The 21,666-nt window shown below is 38.0% G+C and overlaps 2 protein-coding genes across 3 annotated transcripts in view; one reads left to right on the top strand and one right to left on the bottom strand.

Moving 5' to 3' along the window:
• Flo2 (flotillin-2) overlaps positions 1 to 20,748 on the bottom strand; it is a 95,289-nt gene extending 74,541 nt beyond the window's left edge. For both annotated transcript variants that reach the window (XM_076618108.1, XM_076618109.1), the window contains exon 1: positions 20,470 to 20,748. In XM_076618108.1, coding sequence (XP_076474223.1) covers positions 20,470 to 20,518 — 49 coding nt within the window. In that variant the 5' untranslated portion in view covers positions 20,519 to 20,748. The remainder of the gene's footprint in view (positions 1 to 20,469) is intronic.
• Positions 6,019 to 16,564, top strand: LOC117161456 (glucose dehydrogenase [FAD, quinone]). The gene is made up of 2 exons (XM_033343011.2): positions 6,019 to 6,446; positions 12,747 to 16,564. The coding sequence occupies exon 2, from the start codon at positions 12,917 to 12,919 to the stop codon at positions 14,795 to 14,797; it is 1,881 nt and encodes a 626-aa protein (XP_033198902.1). The 5' UTR covers positions 6,019 to 6,446; positions 12,747 to 12,916; the 3' UTR covers positions 14,798 to 16,564.
• Positions 20,749 to 21,666: the final 918 nt, after the last annotated feature.

Here is a 21,666-nt window from a genome sequence, read left to right as displayed (position 1 = left end):
AACGAGGACCAACCGAGCACGAGTATACAAAAATCTCAATTGTTGGAATACCGAGACGAAACATTTAGGGCAACATTTTGATACATATAGCAGCTGGTTAAAAATGATTTACCGAAAAAAGATCGATCGAGTTAGTGGTTTTTAACCACTGTTTCCTGGAGTATTACTATTCCGCAAAATTAAACGTTCCATTTTTGCGAAAGAATTATTTTAGCTACAGCTTTTACCGATATAACGTTTTCTTTGTCATTTGTGTTTTCTTTTTTTACCGTTATATAATCTGCCAACTATAAATTTTAAGAGAAACTACGTTTACGTACATTTTCGTTGTCTGTTTCACGACATTACGATTAGCGATTATCGGTGCTCTGCCAATTTTCCTTATAATCTCGAAAGTGTTCCGTAACTTCGAAAAGGTTGAGAACAACTGATCGATGAGAGAGGCTTCGCGTGCGCGCCAGTTTCTTTCCTACGAGGAGACTGTGATACGATGAAACCAACTATGACAGAAATTAATCGCGATCTTCATTCGAGCCTCTATCGAATCCTGACGTCTCCCCGCGAATGTTGCACCGCGTTTATCCCTGCGAAACTCAATGGCAACGTGTCAACCATACTCAAATACTCAATTTTTCTTTTGTTCATACTTAATATCAGCTTTACAAATTTCTACTAAAAGCGTACCTAATAACATTCAATTTTCTACCTGGATCGGCACGATGCGTCGAACATTCAAGTAGTATACGCATCCATTGCGAATAAGGAAAGGATTCCATGCTATGGAAAATTCAGTCGATGCGACTTTGCGTTTGCGTTCCGGAGTTTCTTACTTTCACCGAGCCATCTTAAATTTGCGTGTGCAAACACTGATATATCCTCGATCTAAACGAATCTCGTTTGGATCTGGTAATAATACCAGACTCGTAGCGCAACAATACGATTCAAACTACGTTAGATTTCCCTATCTCAATGATCGTGAAATCGTTTCTTCTTGCTTTATTCGCGGACGGTTTGCGTCTGTTTTACGATTTTGTATCGCGTATATCTCGATTCACCGAGGTTTCACTGCAAGTAGACCGTTCCGAAGGAAGTTGAAGATGGAAAGCAACGATAGACACCGTTAGGGCGTACCGAAGTACATCGTAATAGACGAATTAGTTTTTTTAAAATGTGATATATACCTATGTGTTTCAGTATAGACTATGACAATTGTCTTTATATGTACGTGTTATTTTACATACACAGCCATGGCGTCAAACACGCTCGTACATAGTTTCGTTTATTCCTAGTACTTGATTTTAGACGACCGTTATTTGCTCATAGTCATCTAACGAAACGATAAAACTTGTTAAACAATCATTTCGGAATTCGATAAATATTATTATTTTATCTTATCTTATAACTATTATTTTATCAATGGCAAATAAATCAATATCGACACGTTCACGATCAAGAGATACGTCGCTTTTGCATTTCGTTTTAAACTATTAAACTTATTGTAATTACGGAGAGTTGGTAGCTGCGACCTAATATCTAGTTACTTTAAAGCTGCTGACATCTTCGAATTGTCATATTTTAATCTTGTTCCCATTTCAGCGAGCGAAAGGAATTTGTAATATTCTAAGAAGACATTTAGCATAAAATCCAATCTGGGAAACATATATACTGATAAGACTGTCAAGAATGATAAGACGGTCAAAAATGGCCGAAGGAACGTAATGGGATTAAAACTCGTAATTGGACAAAGGAACGAGAGCGAGGTATCTTGTCGATTGGCTCTAACGCAGCGGTGGAATATATCGGAAAGAAACATCGTCGATAGTTTAAAAAACGCCTCGACCATTTAAAATCCTTTAGCCTTGACATTTGATCATAGAGATGGAAAAACGAATACAGGGCAAAACTGGCGAATTTTACAAATTCTTAGGTACATCGTGCGAAGAAAGGTGAGGACAGTGAAAGTCGTGCCGTGATCGGTCGTGTTACGTTTGCAACGGGGCGTGAGTTCATTCGTATTTTCGATTCACGTCGGTACAAGGTACGGGGATATTTTACAGGGGATATAACTATAATAAAAGAAAGCAGTTATGACAGGAGCGAAGCCGCTTAAAGCTAGACACGACGAACACTTTCTTAGACTCCCACTTTCTTAAGCGGCATCAGACGATGGCGTAATTGGGACGATGGTGGTGTACCCCGTCGGGTACAAATGTCCGCTGAGCTACCAAAGATAGCATCGAATATTCACCTTGAAGAATTTAGATTGTTTAAGAATTGCCTAATTTTTCGTTTCGTCGGGAAGCTCTTTCAAAATCTCGTTCGCCGTTTTTGGTCATTCGCAAATTAACTTTAACGCAGTAATGTGAGAAGCGAAGTAATATGTATAATTGCTTTGGATGAATATTTATCAGATGGAAATAAATGGCGGATAGCATTTATGACTCGAACTTTGCTATTACACCATTCTTTTAGCGAGTCGAAGAAGAATTAATTAATTCCAAGTGCGTTAATAAATTACTCGATGTTATCATCGAGAGAAGCCCAAAGAAAATATCACGATTTCTCCTATTTCCTTTTCGTCGATTACGATTCGCTACTATTGTAAACCCCGCTCTCGCCTGTTCCTTGCGAACACGAGTAAACTTGAAATACGCTAGATTAAAAATGAAGGAAACGAAAAGTGGAATTGCGCGTGCGTAACGCAGTAATTGATAATTGATCGCTTACGCGTAATACTCGCGTACCATTAGAAAGTAACGCGTGTTTTTACAGAGCCTGCGTAACACGGTGCAACGTCCACGTTATCGAGGCGATATCAACTATAACCGGAAACGAATTAGTTCGATACAAGTTCTATCGCACCTGCCGACACACTGCCAATTTCACGCGCGAATTAAATGGAAACCTCGAATAAAAGCGATTTTTAAGTTACGCTGTTCCATAACTTTCAAACGGTTAACGTCTTTCTTGTGCTCAACGTTACATCTTTCTCTGACGAAACCCTGCGTCTACTAAAAATGATCGGCAGAGATTGCAGATTCATGCTTTACTGTTAATCAAACTCTGGCTAAAATGTGCTATAGACCCTTGCTCGAGGTTTCCATACAATTCGTCGATATTCGAAAATACCTGACCCAATACTTATGTTATAATCGAGAGAATCGATAAAAAATGCAGTGCAATTTTTTTTTCAAAAACCAGATAAGTACGATAAACGACACGATCAGGGTTATTAAACATAGCGAAATTTTTCAATCAACAAATTACACTCGTTTTTTTCCTTCCAATAACTGCGTAATCAAAATGTAACGAACCACAAAACATTTAAAATACGCCAGTCTGATCAATTTTTTTAACAAACAGTCCCAAGTCCAGCTGTTCTCGTTTCTTTTCCTAAACTGCGCAAAATCAACTCACAACACACATAAAATACACGTGTCACACTTTAACGAAAAACAAATATTTAAGAAATATTTAGTAGCCAACAATAGCAACAAGTTTATTGGAAAATTCAAACTCGTCGAATGGAAAACAGTGGGTCGATCGAATCCAGCGAGACTGGCGCACGTTTCGAAAAATAATTCAAGTACTGAGTCTTACGCGAGCGAGGCTAGACCAATCACGAAATAATCTTGAATACGATTGGCCATAGGGCGGTGAAAGTTAGGTGAAGGGAAGTTGGAAAAGCATGTACAGAGATACCTATTGGAACAAGGATTGATTTAAAATTCCAGGTAAGGTACATGTAATAATGGTCAAGGTTGTGAATTTTAGGACGCCGACAACGATACAGTGTCGATTTTCATGTTACAGGGGATGTTCACCGAACCATCTCTTTCGATCGCTATTTTAGACGCTTTATATTGGAGCAGTTATTTTAAAACGACGAGTGCAAAAGAAATATGTTTTACATATACACTGACGCTCGTAAGCGTGCGTGAATTTTGGTCACTTTGTATTAAACATATACGGATTAATGGGAAACCAGCGATAAACAACGTTATCTACTATTTTCTTACGTGACCAGCAAATATACGTTACATGAAATATAAATTGTTTGTTTCAAATCTTATCGATAATACGATAAAATTAAGTACACGGTTCGTCAAGATGTTAACCGGTGTTGAATGTTATTGTCACAATCGATCACGATAGTTTCTATCAATTTGGACGAATCTTTTTTAACGTTCCTGCCACTTGACAACTAAATGAGCCGAAAATAATGGACTTCGTAAATAATAACTTTTGTAAGACTAGGTTTTATCGTGTTATAACACTGTGTGACAGCTGTGACAAAGGATAAAAAGATTCCGAGTCTATTTGTAACTTTGCGAGTAAATTATATTTTGAAGTAAATAAGCGTCGACAAACTCGTAAACGATAATACACTTGATAATTTCAGTCTCGTACGAGCAGCATGGAAATAAATTTTTCTTGTTTTACGTGTGGCGTTTTACCTGCTGCTTTACTGATAAGATTGGAGGTGCGCAATCGTTATTATTCTAGCGCTAATTTGCCTAACGTTTTAGCGAATAGCTTCGAATTACGAACTGTCTCGATAAGAAGCACTTTGCGTAACCTGTCCGAACGCGGTGCCCGATGTACCTGAAAAATTGTCGTATTTCGCGATTTCGAAAAACGAGTCGAATATCGACCGAGCTTGATACGTAATCACGCGTGTGCGTTATTACACGCGTGCCAAGAAGTTACCGCACGAATGTAATAGAACCGGATGTAATCGACGCTAGGAAACAGGATCGAGTCGAGGGACGATGTAGACGTCGATCAGCCGGCCGTTATGTACTTTGCTATATTTCCAGACCGTTGACCCGATCCCGCACTCGACAACAGATTATCAACGCGCGATTTAACTTTTTCGGTTAATTACATTCCACCGGGCGATCATCGAGTCTCAGAAAAACGGACGGTCCTTCGTTTCAGCAAGAGCTTTACATCGGATTCTCAGATATCGGATGAATTTTAGACGCATTTTCAGATGATCTATCGGCGTACTGGTTCCGAGAAGAAAACTCGTACCATAATTGAAACGATTTCTTAATTACACTCGACTGCAAACGTACAAACAACGTGTCCTAGAAATGGCTGTGTCGTCGTTCTTACGCGATTTTTCAGTAAGAATTTACGTTTAGGTGAAGGGAAAGAACACCGGGGAAACAGACGAATTAAGCTTTCGGGAACTCTTCTTCTTTTCTGTTGAAATTTGTTTTGCACGTTTGAAATATCAGAACGCATAATGGCCACGTATTAAACGAGTCAGAAAAATGTTTACTTCTTGCAGTCCAGTCTTTGTAATTCGCACGAGTGCCTGTCGTTACAGCGACGGTATCCGTTTAAGATAAATCGGTTGACACGAGGAAACGTGTTCGAACGACGAACTGGGTTGTTCGACAGAACTTTCTTTCTCTTACTCGAAATTCGTAGGCAGCTCGTCATCGGTAGTATTGCAAACTCTAGTCGTGATGGAAGTCACGTAGCGATGTCAGATGTTTCACAACACGACACACATTAATCTTCTCGCAAATATACGATCCCAATGTGTTACTTCCCCGCGATAATTGTGTAAAAAAAATAGTTGACCACTACCACGGTAACTGTATAAATCTTATTTGATTACGCGGCGTAATGCAAATGTAATAAAAACAGCCTTAAGGTGGAAACCAAAAAGGTTATATAAATGTTTGAATAAACACGTATTAAGTTTAAGAGTAGATGCTTTCTCGAAAAAATGTAAGCAATTTCCATAGATAGAGCGCGTGTCGCAAGAAGAGATACTCTGTCGAAACTTTGATCGAGAGATCGTACTAAAATCAAAACGTAGAAGACATGGGTCGAAAGAAAGGCGCGTGTCCGAAAGGAAGCGGCAGGAATTCTTACGGATGTAACGTAAAGCGTGTGTACGGAAGGTAATGGCAACCTAGTGTAAGCACCAGCTGTTACCACATTGTTAGGGGGGAGGGGAGGATAGGTGTGCGTAGGTAACCACAGGAAGAGAATACTTTCACTGCCAAACGTACGGTTGGGAGCCTTCGAGAAGGACGAGAAAACCCAGGCATCGGTTACTCAGACGGATAAGGACGGTGAGAGTAAAACGATCAGAGAGCGTAGTATCGGCACAGTGCTCTATCGTTTTTCCGAGATACTTACCCGTCATTCTACTATCGTTTCGAAACTGGTGAACCACTTGCATCGATCGATCCTGCCGAAAATCGCGCGTCCTCGCGATCGTTCCTGCGTTCATCGTCTAATTCCACCGAGAAGAAAGTAGTTTCATTCCATTTGGTTGGCGATTCGGAATTACGGATCCGCGATACCGATCGATACCATCCATGTAGACGATCCAAATAAAGAGGAAGTCGATTCCAAGGATTTAATGGAAAATCGACAGACTTCATGGGGAGAGAAGCTTCGTAAACATCTTAACGAAGGTAAGCGGTTCGCAAAAGTGTTCGGTTTCTGTTCGGAGATATATTGGCACATGCTCCTCCGACATCACGGGAGAATTCTCCCGGAGAAAGTTCTAAGGACTGCCCGTTAGATAATCCAGGGTCGTCGAAGGAACTTTACAAAGTATAGGAAATATAGAAACCTCTTACGTAGATATATATTATACGAAACATTTTGAAATTTCATTAGCACTGTAACGAGACACGACCGCCGCATCGTTATATTGCAGGCATGTGCAAAGTATTTGAACAGTCAATTATTTACCATAGTGATAAAGCACGATATTTGATGAAAGCATTTTTAACGCTAATTATACGTTTAAGACTATCATTTATGCTGTATACTAATTTTTCGCTAACAATAAGCGTGTATTTGCGATAAATCTCTTGCAACTTCTATATACATTTTTTAAACACGATAGTCGCGTCTTGTTACAGCGCTAACCAGATTTTGGAGATATATGTGTAAGGATATTTCGTAGGATGCACATGATATACGTAGCCAGAAAAATTTGTTGTGGTAAGCGTTCGAATACTTTTGTGAATCACTGCAAGACGAATCTACAGATGTCGAAACGATATAAGGTGAGACATACAGTGAGAAAGATTGATACGGAAATTATCAGAATCGGGTGCGACATTTCAGATATTTCGCGAGAAAGCCAAGTAACGTTGATACAGAGTGTTAGACAGAATTATAACAAACTTGTGTAACTATAGGTTACGCATAGTAAATTTCTCTCTGTTCTGTCCAACTCGAGTAACATATATTCATTCGTAAGAAAATATACAGAGTTTCGAATCTTTAATATTTCTGTCGTTTCCAGCAACCCGATCGTCACTGGCCACGAAAGACGTAATAGTCGATTTTACGAGTTTCCACAAACACAAAAGATATTATCGAATTGTCTAGCAGACGATTTCCCCATCAACTAGACATAAGCGAAATCAGGTTTCTTCCGAGTGTTCGTTTGCAATAGAGTTTGCGATTCTTGTTTGTAAAACGAACGTTCGGTAAACAATTTTTCATTTCCGTGGGACAAGTGAAAGATGTATAGAATATGGAGAAATAATACAATGTTAATCTTGTCATTTTGAATGTATTGAAAAACAGTCGTGCGAACATCTGCAGATTATAATAAAATCGAAGAGTGCGATTCATTTAAAAATCGACTGCATGCGATAATAGTCTCATTAAATATCGTGCACGCCGAGAATCGGAGTAATATTCATAGCAGGCAGCACAGATCAAGGCTGTGGAACGGTGACATAGATCTTTACGCTTAGATTACGTACAGATTTTTACGTTATTCGCTACTGGCGTTGCCATGTGGTGGTATCTAATTGCGTTTCATGAGCGAATCTTTCATATGCGAGTCCTTTTCTATTGCAAAACACGATCCGTAACGTTTATCCAAAGTCGTTACTATTTCATTCTGTTTTCCATTATTTTAATTTAATTCAATAACAAATAACTCGAACAAAATTATCGAAAATATCGATATAATACGATATAAGAGTATGTGATTCGAGTAAAGTAGATAATCGATTTAGTAGATCATTTAGTAGATAATAAAAGATAAAGTAAAAAAGAAATAGAGAATAAGAGAAATTTAAGATTACGAGAACTAAAATATCAATTATAAAAGATTCGATACTAAAACGGGCGAAAAGGGAATAAAATAATAAAATAGGTTACAACTTATTTCGTCATTCGTGAGTTTCTAAACAAACGATGAGAGTGTTACATCTGTCTTTTCGCTGTAAACATCTAACATAAGACCGGTTTTACGATATTACGCAGTCTTATGCTATGCGATAAAATTCATACAAAATCCAGATTAGATCCGACCAGATTTCCAGAGATCAATACTAATGCGTTTAGAAAAAGAAGAAAAGACAAAAAAAATAGACTACAACGCACCGCTATAAATCATTTTATTCAAATATTTTGCCAAAAAATACAAAAGTATAAAATATAGAATAAATTAATATAAAAAATAATAAACATAACATATATAAATATATAAATTAACGAAGAAGATAGAAAATAGAATATAATTTCCTGGCGCACCTTTTTAAATATCTCAGCTTACGTAACTCTTTCGTGCTCACCACGAAGACACGCATCTCGAATTCTTGTTTTAAATACATCTCATAGATCTAACACTCCTGCTTAAGATATCAAGAAATTCCAAGAAAGGAAAAAATAGAAGAAATAAAAAAAAATAGAAAAAAAGAAAGAAATTCAAACAAACTGCATACATCGACGTTACTCATGCTCGATTATCTTATATACTTTCTTTCGCCGTTGAAAGTCATTTAAAGAAAGAAAGTCGCAAGTGGTTACGCAATAACTCTGTAAAATTTTCTCATTGAATCGAGAATGTTTCGTGATGCCTCTCTAATGAAAACAATTTTAATATCATCGTATTTATCATTATTATTACTATCGTTATCGCTATTACCGGGTATCTTCCTTTTTTTGTTTTTTTTTTTAAAGAAACAGCGAAACATTACACTCGTCACGAACGAAATAATCCACGCAGTGAGAGACGTGAACGCGTGTTCCAAGTTTCGACGGATCTCTCCTTTACGTCGCTCAAAGAAAAACTAATTTACGCTGAACTCACGTGGCTGGGTGCTTGGTGATCAAGCAGTCGGCGAAACTCTTACCTGAAACAAGAAAGCAGGATCGTGTACAGGATACGTATCGTCGTTGAAAATGTTAAACGAGTAGTCGATTTGTAGTCGTTAAACGTCAATTTCTAATCACGTTTGTCGGCAGAAATAACGTCTCTATTATAATGGTAACTGGTCGACTTTAACGTCCATGATATATAATAACGTATATTCGCTAATTTTCATAAACGTGTCGAGGAAAAAGTTTTAAAACTTCGTTAGCGCTATAGCGAAACACGACGAGTGCGTTGATCGCGGTGATAAACCTTGATTGATTCGACCAAATAAGCGAATATATTTTGTACGTGACAAAAGTAGTACGTCGTATAATATTTCTGTAATAGGTACTTGTTGCACGTACATATATACATATACATGTGTGTGTGTGTGTGTGTGTGTGTGTGTGTCTGTCTGTCTTATTTTATTTTCCTACTACCAGCAGCATTGTACATTACAATTCCTCTTTTTGTACGCAAATGAGATTTCAACTACAACGCGTTCAAGAAAAAAAGTTACAACATTTGACATTATTCACGACATTATTTATGATCGTCTTGAGATAAAAAATGAATGTAATTATTCCTAAGAATCGCGCGCAACGAACAAATATCCCATTACGTAGCGCGAAGAGAGTTACACGTTCGATCTAAATGCGATAATCTAAGAGAATAGAGAACGCGTCTTTCAGAGAGAAAAGTTGCCAATTTCCGCGTTATTTTCTTGCGCGATGCAGAAATTGCGAGGCGATAGAGACTATGATTTTTCCTAGCTTGCGTTCTCACCGTTCGTTCGTTCGTTCATCGATTGGAAACAACGTTGTTTCAGTTCGGTTTGCGAGGATCTCTATCCCCGAGACCCATTTCGATGAGCAACAACTCGATAAAATTGCTTTTTTCTCTTTCTTTTTCCATTCTTTTCCCCTTTGATAGAATCGTACGAATATCGCGTTTTCCGCGTTATAACGAACGCAGGTGGTTTTAAAACTTTCTCGTATCTTTTTTTACCGATGCAAAACACGGGTTCTTTCGTGACTCGGCGGACACGAACGATGGAAATAACATTTTAAGCATAATAGATGCGTTTTCTCCCGAAGCAAATGTAAGATCGACGTATGATACAGCCAGGTTTTTTCTGCGGATATTTTTGCGTTTGAATAATTTACGCTTGATCAATTTCTCTGTAGCAATTTTGTCTACAGCAGCGACTATAGGGAAAATATGGTAGTTAAGATATTAATTGGGCATAATATAATTTATCCAGCTACTCGTTCGTCGAGTAATTCTACGAGTAATTTTATCCATTTAAAAATAAAATAATTTGTGTCACCCATATAGATTTATATTTCTATGGAAAATCATCTTCCACAAACTAACCGGTCGTACAACTTACAAGCAACCATTTATCTACTGCGAAAACCTACAAAGACTCATTCCAGAACCTATTAACCTAAATAAAGCGGTGATCGATCCTCCTACTTACTCTCTCCACTGCTGTTTGCTACATCAGCAATAGTCCAAGCTCGTTAATTGTTACAACAGCGCTCGTTCGATTACGCGTTTCTCGTTCTCTATATCCATTTCGAGAGCAACTTCTATCGTTCTACTCCCGCAACTTTCATCTATTATCGTCAGTCGAACGTTTTATCGCAGTTTCCAGCCGACGATCCACGATCGATAGGCTGCAGATTCGTACTTTCCGGAATATAATTGAAAGAGTAGAACTTGGATAGAAAATTGTTTCGTCTATCAAATGTTATGGAAAGTATTAAACCGTGGATATTTTATATTTTATATATTATATCTTTTCGCATTATGTGCATTCTGTGAAACTATGCACTCTCGAGTCTCCTATAAATGCATAGAAATTCGCAGTATAACGATGAGAAATGCTACAAACCTACAAATAAAGTAAGAAATTTCGTTACTCGTAAAATACGAAAGTGCACGTTCTAGATTTAAGACGCCAAACGAACGCGTGTATCGGCGGCTACAAGAAGAGAAAAGCAAGGTGCCGCGATATACGAATAACCCGAATCAGGAATACTCGAGTCAGATCAGGAAGATCGTAGCGTAAGCCGAGAGCGTGGATGGTAGTCGAGGCGTAAGAAACGCAAGCAGAGAGAGGACACGTAACATAACCGGCAGAAATCCGTGGACGAAAACGAACGTGACAGAGGTTTACGTGGATGGAACACTTTCACCTTCCCCTGTTACGAGATCACCATCTTACCCATTCTACCGGCAAACACACAACTTGATTAATTTGTAGGCCGGTTTACGCGAGAATTAATCGATAAACCGCGACGCATGCTGCCCGTCAAATCGCGTCGAGTTCCACGTGCTGCTAATTAGGGCCAGCTCTATTTCCTACAATTTTCTTCCTTCCTTCCGCATCGTCCAACAGGATTCGTAGTACGTCGTACTGAAACGCGATTTACCCGCACTGATTACCACGATCGTTTCCTTTCCCTTGCCCGATGAGAAAACTTTAAGCGTCCGGAATTTGAAAGGCAGAAATTGAACGGGAGATCGTGTAATTTCTCGTTTACCGATTTGAAAATCGATGCTTTGTACGCGGGATCGATCGTGCTTAATCGATGTTTTGATTAATCGCGTAATCGTCGAATAGAAGTTGACGTACGAGCCCTAGCGTACAATTGCTAGAACATCTATCTACATACATACGTATATCGCTTGGTAAAACAATTAGAAAAATAGACGATAGACGAGTGGTCAGCAGGTTTGCTTGTTTTTGATTTGCAAGTTTTAACGGTAAGCGCGCAGTCCTCCGTGACTCGAAAGATTCTCCATTCGTTGAAAGTTTCGGATTATCGATCTCTACGAGCGTCTAATCCATTCTAATTTCTAACTGAAATGCTTGACAAAATTACTATAGCACAATGTTAACGACTCAATCTCGAGCAATCAAATACAAATAGACTAGCAATTAGAGTCTCTCTGCAACTTGTATCTAAGATTCGGTTTCATGAAAGAATAATTGTCACTAGTGTCACCAGCCATAATAGTAGACTAACATTTATATCCCAACGATATTTATTTGCTAGACCGTAGATGTTTATACAAATTCATATTTTCATGAATGTAATTTCAAACTAGAATTGTTTAACCCGCTAAAAATTACAATACTTTCGATATTTTCCATATTACATATTCACAAAACGCACGTATTATATAGGGTGGTTGGTAACTGGCGGTACAAGCGGAAAGGGGGTGATTCTAGGCGAAAAAAGAAGTCGAAAATATAGAATAAAAATTTTTCGTTCGAAGCTTTGTTTTCAAGAAAATCGACTTTGAATTTTCGCTCGGTACGCGTGCACTTTATCGCGTCTCGTTATAACGGATCTCACTGTAGATCGTTGTCTCGATGAAAAAATTAAAAACAAAAAAAATTTTTATTCTATACTTTCGACTTCTTTTTTCGCGTAGAATCACCCCTTTTCCGCTTGTACCACCAGTTACCAACCATCCTGTCTACGATTCGAGCATTCTTTCGCAAAGAAATTTCCCACGAATGCATAAAAATTCACAGCTTATCTATCTCTTTTATCTGGTCTAACGCTCGTCGTTCGTTTGTTTACAGAGAAGCAATGAAGAACGTAAATCCCCGCGTATCATCCAAAGTACATCGTATCGAGAAAATCGGCACGCGGCCACCAGACATTCTTTCATGATGACATACGAAGCAGCGAAAACACTTCAAAATCGGAAATATCATTCGGTGAAATTTAAGAATCTATCTAGTGGAAAAGAATGGTATTCAGCGCGCTCGTGGTCACGTCAGCCTTGAAGGGTGCTTTGAGCCTGGTGGGCACGAGTTTGTGGCTAATCCCCCTATTAATAGCAGGTCTGTCCTACTATCGATACGATCAACTGGACCCGGAGAGTCGGCCTATCGACAAATATCCTCTCTACGCGGAATACGATTTCGTGATTGTGGGAGCTGGATCAGCCGGGGCTGTCGTAGCTAATCGGCTATCAGAAATATCAAAATGGAACGTTCTTCTACTAGAGGCTGGTCCGGATGAGAACGAAGTAACCGACGTACCTTCGTTGGCGGCGTATCTTCAATTGACGAAATTAGATTGGAAATATAAAACAGAACCGACGGGGAGAGCCTGTCTGGCTATGAAAGGTGGTCGCTGTAATTGGCCTCGTGGCAAAGTTCTAGGTGGTTCGAGCGTGCTCAATTACATGTTATACGTCAGAGGGAACAGACACGATTACGATTACTGGGAGTCGATGGGCAATCCTGGCTGGGGATACGACCAGGCGTTGTATTATTTTAAGAAATCCGAGGATAACAGGAATCCCTACTTGCAGAGGAGTCCGTATCACTCGACTGGTGGGTACTTGACGGTGCAAGAATCTCCGTGGAAGACTCCTTTGGTAGTGGCGTTCGTTCAAGCAGGAACGGAGATGGGCTACGAGAACAGGGATATAAACGGACAAGAGCAAACGGGATTTATGATAGCTCAAGGGACGATCCGCCGAGGTAGCAGATGCTCGACGGCGAAGGCGTTTCTGCGACCAATTCGACTGCGCAGGAACATTCACACCGCCATGAATTCTCACGTAACCAGAGTTCTGATCAACCCTGTCACCATGAAAGCAACAGGCGTCGAGTTTGTCAGGGATGGTCGCAGACAAATGGTCCGAGCGAGAAAGGAAGTGATTCTTTCAGCCGGAGCGATAAATAGCGCTCAGATTCTCATGTTATCCGGTGTAGGACCGAAGGAACACCTGCGTCACGTTGGAATACCGGTGATCAAGGACCTTCGAGTGGGCGACAATCTACAGGATCACGTTGGCATGGGTGGTTTGACGTTCCTGATAGACAAACCCGTGGCTATTGTTCAGGATCGGCTGCAAGCGGCTCCGGTAACGATGCATTACGTGGCGAATGGAAGGGGTCCGATGACCACTCTAGGCGGCGTCGAGGGCTACGCCTTCGTCAACACGAAATACGCCAATCGGTCCATCGATTATCCGGACATTCAATTACACATGGCGCCGGCGTCCATAAATTCAGACGGCGGCGTGCAAGTTAGGAAGATTCTCGGAATAACCGATCAAGTGTACGATACCGTGTACAGACCTATAACGAATAAGGACGCATGGACCATCATGCCTCTTCTGCTCAGGCCTAGATCGAGAGGCACGGTCAGGCTACGTAGTTCCAATCCGTTTCATAGCCCGCTCATCGACGCTAATTATTTCTCCGATCCGATGGACATCGCCACTTTGGTCGAAGGTGCGAAAATCGCGATCAGAGTTAGCGAGGCGAAGGTTTTTAAGCAGTTTGGATCGAGAGTTCACAGGATCAAACTGCCTGGGTGCAAACACCTGAAATTTGCTTCGGACGCGTACTGGGAGTGTCACATTCGACATATTTCGATGACCATTTATCATCCGGTCGGAACAACGAAGATGGGCCCTTCCACCGATCCCACCGCCGTCGTCGATTTTAGGCTGAAGGTACACGGAATCGAAGGGTTGAGGGTGATCGACGCGTCGATCATGCCTACCATTTGTAGCGGAAACACGAACGCGCCGGTAATTATGATCGGAGAGAAGGGAGCCGATCTCGTAAAGAACGATTGGCTGACGGTAGAAACTGCGAGAAGAAGCTAGCGATTTCATATTAGCGGATCGAGTAAAAGTTAGTAAAAAGTTGTTGATCTTTACTAGATAGATATATCTGTTGGTACTTTAGTTACGTTTTGTTGTTGGTAGATTTGTACTCTTTTGCGTGTTCGTGCGTGCGCGCGTGTGTATGTGTGTGTGTGTGTGTGTGTACTTGATTATATGTACATAAAAATGAAATTTTGTTAAATTAATCGTAGTATTATCGTTAAGTGAAAGGTTGTTACAAAACGATCCGATACAGCGAACGAATCAAATTGCATCGAAAATGAAATAACTTCATCGTATGGTTGGATTAACTGTAAAGTTTATTATTGTACAAAATTTAATTACAAACTATGAAACGATCATCGAAAAAAGCGAAATAGGGAACCTTCTTACATATAGAATCAGATCGTGCTCTACAAGCAGAAATTACGAATTAATGTTAATATTTTATCATCGATCAAGAAGCTTATGACGTAAACGCATTGCACACAGGTGGGCAGATAGCTCGTATCCGCATCTCCGGATAATTATATGAATTTCACGTAATACTTGCCTCGTTACACGGTTGTTATCATCGGAGGTAAACTGAATTGCAGGGATCGAAATACGATCGTGCAACACGGACGAGGAGGAAAGATACGAAACTACAGATTAAAAAATTGTGTAACAGAATTTATTCATCGAATGTTAAGAAAAATTAGACCATGGTGATAATCTATGCAACTTTAAATAAAATAAATAATAATAACAGAAAATTTGACTAAATTGCACGAAGAAACACCAATCCTGTATCTCAAGAAAATAAAGGATATTTTACGCGAGACTTAACTATGTTATATAACACAACGCGTTATGTACTTTAAGAAAAATATTTGTTTCTTTTGATTTAAACGAACAAGAAGTCCTTTACGAATGAAAAATTCCATGGCAACATGGAATGGCAAATTTCATAACTATCACACTATTTGATTCAAAATAGCGACTTTTGAATAGATGAACACAAGTTTACCTCCTCTCGAATTCTTTTTCCTACTTACCCTATTACCTATTTTCCTCGAGAATAACCATACAATTTTTGTTCAATAAGCGAGCTCTTTTTTTCTCAGGTTCTTTTTTTTTCTTCGTGCACGTGCCATATCTTATTACGTAACTTCTCCGCAACAAATCTGTGTGTAATTAAACTTTCAGGCCAGAATATTTTAAGAACTAATCTGCAACTATGAACAACGAATGTCACAAACATAATACATATTTAAATCCTGTGTACCGTTCAGAAGACTAAACTTTTTTCTTCGACACGGACATTCGTTATTTTATGTAAAGAGAAGAATTCTTATAGTTTATTAGCGAGATAGTAATCGAAATCGTATACTATTAATCGGAAGCCTAACATCACAATCAATGCATCACACTGCACCCATTTTTAATAATTTTTTTTTGTAGTTATTCGATATTGAAATTTATCAAAGAGAAGTACGTGTCAATCAATAGGCGAGTGATAACAAATTTCTCACCTATATATTCGAATGAAATGGTTGAACAAAGGGTCGAATCTTCGTCTTATCGCACATTTATAAAATAAAATACCAAAAGTTGTACCTATCGTTCGATTAATTCGTTAATTGAATTATCCTTTGACGTAAATATAAGTACGTATTACTTATATTCGATAATTGTATGTACATTGTATCACATATACCGTATCGATGTAACAAATAATGTAAACTTCGATCGACGAATAGTAATAAAAAAATGAACAATTTATAACTTCCATCTCGAATTATTACGCGTAGCCATTAAATATAATCAGCTATATACAAATTTCGAGAACTTTGACTCTACTTCGGAGGAACGCATGATCGGCAGCCTAATGATGACTCCGAACATCCTTCACGAAAATCAACTATTCTCAGCGAATGTAACGATCGGTCCGAATTCTCGATACGATTTCATTGTGAATGTCGGCGTTCTCCTGATCAAAGCTGGTCTTGATGAGAATTTCTTTATAGCCATTGCTCTGCTGCTCGTGCCCTTCTTACAAACCGTCTCAATGATCGATCGAATGTACGAAACGAAACCATCCGACCGATACTGCAGAGCGGTAATCGGTCGCAGGTGTAGGATTCCTAGAGCCAAAGCGAAGGGTGGATACATAGGGTGGACCAAACTTCACCGTGCGCGATCAAGTAGGCACAAACATGTAGGATCAAGCGAATAATTTCAAGCCACACGTCGAGGATTTCCTATTAGATCGAAAAGGACCGCTAACCATCACTGGCTGCGAGGGGCTCGCGTTTTTTATTATCCGTTTTAATTATCTAAGCCACCCCGACGACATCGGAATTTTGATGAAAGTCGAAGTTTCCAGAGCAAGGGCCATGAGAAAACTTGGTACTTAATTTTATAAACAAACGTGTTCATCCGAGTGTAAGAAACACCAGTTCGATTCCGACGATTACTAGGGATGCAATTTGAGATCGGAAACATTGACCTTCTATCGCTACAGTGGAACTTGCAAATGCAATATGTTTTCCTAGAAGTGAGAATCACTTCAACAAAAAGTAATGTCAAAAGTAATAGACGATAATACATTGCAAGGTTATTCTTAACAACAATCTGCTTGGTACAATCCTTACATTAATTTAATGCTACACACACATATACAGGGTGGTTGGTAATTGGTGGTGGCTGAAAGGGAATGATTCTACGCGAAAAAAGAAATTGAAAATATAGAATAAAAAAATTTTTTTTTTTTCATTTTTCCATCGAGACAACGATCTACAGTGAGATCCGTTATAACGAGACGTGATAAACTGCACGCGTACCGAGCGAAAATTCAAAGTCGATTTTCTCGAAAACAAAGCCTCGAACGAAAAATTTTTATTCTATATTTTCGACTTCTTTTTTCGCCTAGAATCACCCCTTTTCCGCTTGTACCACCAGTTACCAACCACCCTGTATATATATAGTACCTACTATAATGCCAATAGAATACAAATATTCGTCCAAATATAAAAGATTATTTTTCCTACTACAAAAGCCAATTTGCGTTTCCACGCAATACCGACATTTTTACGACTCGTGGATCGATGTAGATATATGCATTTCCATCTAGTTGAACAACGAAGGAAGAATTCTGCTGAAATTGCACAAAAACTATCTACCCTCCGATTTCAATAATTTTTGAACATGAAAGCTCCGTGCACAACCGCGTAGCGACAGCAAGAAATGTCTGTTGTAATATTACTCGATTAAATATCATCGATGTATTGGATTAGATTTTCCTCGCGGCGGGCGGATTAAGAAACTAACTTAGACCCAATACATTAAAGATATTCGTTTTTAATTGGATCATAACAAAATGATACACCTAAGTGTACCACTTAAATTAATTATGAACTGTTTGTTATACGAAACATGTTTCGATCAAAGATTGTATCGTATCAAAGAGGGGGCACGATATAGTAATTAGTTAATTGATATTTTGCTTTCTTGTTGAAATACGAAGGCCACGAACGTTGTAGGTTAGAATTGTAATTGTAAAAGCTACATTGTACAATATTATCGTGGGGAAGAGTAATTTCGCTTCATCAATCTTATAAAAGATAACAAATAGTTTGCGTGTATGACACGAATATGGAGGATGAGTCATACTTCCTCTTTCCATAAAAATAATTCTACGAAAAAATACATGTGAAAATGGCAACCGATTAGATAATAACCATTTTTATTTATCATCGTTTCAATTATTTTACGTTTATTTCTGAAAAGATGAAATTCATGAAAATAAAATTCGAAAACTTTTCGCAACAACTCTAAAACATTTAGTAGGTTTTATCCTAAGTATCCTCACCGATTTCGAGGATTTTTTAATATATTGTAGAAATCAACATTTTAAATAACTTCTCTCTGTACATATAATCGTCGCTCGGCCACGGATTCTAGGATATTTGCAAAAATCTGTCGCTATCATTACTACTACTGCTACTAGTGAATTCTGCCTATAGTTGTGCATCCGTGACAGCCTATGCGGAAGTATTGGTTTCCTGCTGCCGTGAGGAGACCGGATAAAATCACACCTATCCCAAAATCTATATAAGTTATAAACAAAAAATAAGAATTAGATTTGTGTTAGACGTTATTTTATCCGGCCAATACTAATGCGTATCCTGCCATGGACGCACAATTTTTTTTTTATTTATTAATATTTACGATCAATTCTCGCATTGAGAATTTTCAGTAATTTTTTCTGGCGTGGCGCAGTGACATGGTTAATTATTTATAATAAGTTAATACTTATTATAGATAAGTATAATTTATAAGTAAGTGTTATAAATAAGTAAATATTACTTAATATAAATATCTAATTAAATCTAATGGACGCACAATTATAGGTTGGATTCACTGTGGTGGTGGTGGTTGACAGTCTTTTGTGAATATCTAGAAGACTATTACCGAGCGGTGGTTGTATGTATAGGAAAAAATTTTTCAGAATCATGTCCCCGACGACATATTTCAAAATTATCGAAATCGGTGAGGTGGATGGGATATCGGTAATTATCGTATGTATAATAATATATGTATATCTGTAATATATCGACCGCTTCGCTCTAGAATCCAATAATTATTTAATCAATAATTATTTCATTCTAATTTTTATTGCGCAATTCATACCTTGCAATTAAATGAAGCCTTTTGTGCTAGCTCTTATCGTCTATCACAAACGATAAATGAACAAGTTCAAATACATAGACTAGATACACAGATTCGTTTATTTGTAATATTTTTAACAAAGTAGCTATCCAAGTGCATGGCTGCATGTGTGCAGAAGAATATAACTTCCAGTAATATTTACAATTATGATTCACATACGATTGAAGTATTTTCGCAGGAGCCAAATTATTTCGTAATTAAATAAAGAAATAATAGTAAAATAATATAGTTATGCAAGTGAAAACTATTGACCCTATGACCCTATTTCCAATTACTTGAATTAAACTACATACTTATGTATGCTACGTATTACATTTAAGTTTATCAATTTCACCTTGAGGATATTTAACCCAGATCTATTTTCCAACTTACTTTTAGAACTTACTTTAGGACATATACATATGTGTGTGTGTGTATGATTAATTATATTAATGTTAATCACATTTTTCCACGACGAACTGATAATTAAAATTCATTTTTCCACATTACGTGCTTATTTATCCTTACGTTAACAATAATTCCAACATGCGCATTATATTATCCTATGTTTAGTGCAGCAAAATAAAAGATTCTCAATGTTATGAAATTAATAACCAAGATTCTCTACGGTGCGCATTCGTTGTATCGTGTTAATCAAATAGCTATTGACACATGCATAAATTAGGAAGTGTCACTACGAGCGAAACCAAATACACTAAACTGATACTGACAAGGGCGGTGTACTGTCAGATGGTTAAAGTTAATCGTTCGATTAATTTTATAAATGTACTGAGATTCTATACAAATTGCTCTAAAACAACAATCTCTCAAAATTCGTAGCATACGATAATTTACGTCACTTTTTTCAAATTAGCGACAGAAGCCTACGAAAAATACCAAGCGTGGCAGCTCTAGTTTAATATATTGCACCGCTTGATCGAGTTGTAAAAAATACTTATTTAGCATTCATCTATACATACCTGATACGACCAAAGCTTCGTTTGGACCACAAGTATGAACGTTTCCCATTGTCAGATAAACTCTTTCTTAATGAAGATGCAACAACAAACCGGCACAAGCAAACAACCAGAACTAAAACGGTTACCACTGACACTAATCTATACAATAAATTGGTAGTAATGAAATATGGATTATTTCAAAAACCCCGGTAAATCATTAATAACATGCAACAATACGTGTTAGTCGCGCGTCGTAAGGTTACGATGTTACTCAAAGCCACTACCCAAATTTGTAGCTTTTGCAAAACCCTAGCTTGCAACACTGCCAACCTCGACATTTCCACGTACAGCGACATCTCTTCAAAATGAACCATCTCCTCTATATGTACTTATTTAAAAGCTCATTTCTAAATTTCCTTTACTTCAAAGAATTTTGGCAAGTAATTTCCTAATAATAATAATTGTATTAAAATATATTGGAAAATGAAACGATATGTTTATATCGTTGTATTTTAGGAAACCTGGGGAATTTTAGGTTGGGTTGTTGCCCGTGGAACGCTGAAGCCACGATCCTATACCATAAAAATATAAAGATAGATTACGCGAGTCATACGTTACCGCGTAAGTGGATGCGGTATGGGAATAGAAAGAGGACGCTACATGGAGGCTACTCGTGTCTTTGTCTGATCAACACGCACATTGACGCTGTTCGTTGAACGGTATTACACTCGCATATTTACTGCCCGAATGTGTATACGTTATTTGCAAATGTGCAGCTCTTTCTAATCCCATATTGCATTCACTTGTACCGTGATTATACAGAAGAGCGATGAGCAACGAGCGACAATCCGTCGCTCAGCTGTATTGCTTATTCCACGTATATAAATCTGTAAATTTGATTTATTTTCTCGAAACACTGCTCGTGAATTTAAAGTTAAATGAAATTGGAGAGTATCGAATAGATTAGAATCGAACACAGAATTTTAAATGAAGAAAATTTTAGAACCGTGTATTAATTTGAAGAACTTAAATACAAATTTAAGAGATTTTAAAACTTGTACAATTATTTACGTTTTGAACTCCCAATGCATTAAGTTCAGCGATAAATTTCTTGTCTAATCTTCCTAATTTACTTTATTTATATCCTCGGTTTTACATTAATAAAACGTGATCTATTTGATATCCAATTGAGAAAATTGTTAGTAATTTACGTTGATA

The sequence above is a fragment of the Bombus vancouverensis genome, chromosome 4 (assembly GCF_051014615.1).
Source record: "Bombus vancouverensis nearcticus chromosome 4, iyBomVanc1_principal, whole genome shotgun sequence".
Classification (NCBI taxonomy): Eukaryota; Metazoa; Arthropoda; class Insecta; order Hymenoptera; family Apidae; genus Bombus; species Bombus vancouverensis.
Note: the sequence above shows the minus strand (reverse complement) of the source record. Positions and strands in the feature narration are given on the sequence as shown.

Bases quoted from the DNA above. Each gene is read 5' to 3' on its own strand.
- LOC117161456 (XM_033343011.2), top strand. From the start codon at position 12,917: ATGGTATTCAGCGCGCTCGTGGTCACGTCAGCCTTGAAGGGTGCTTTG.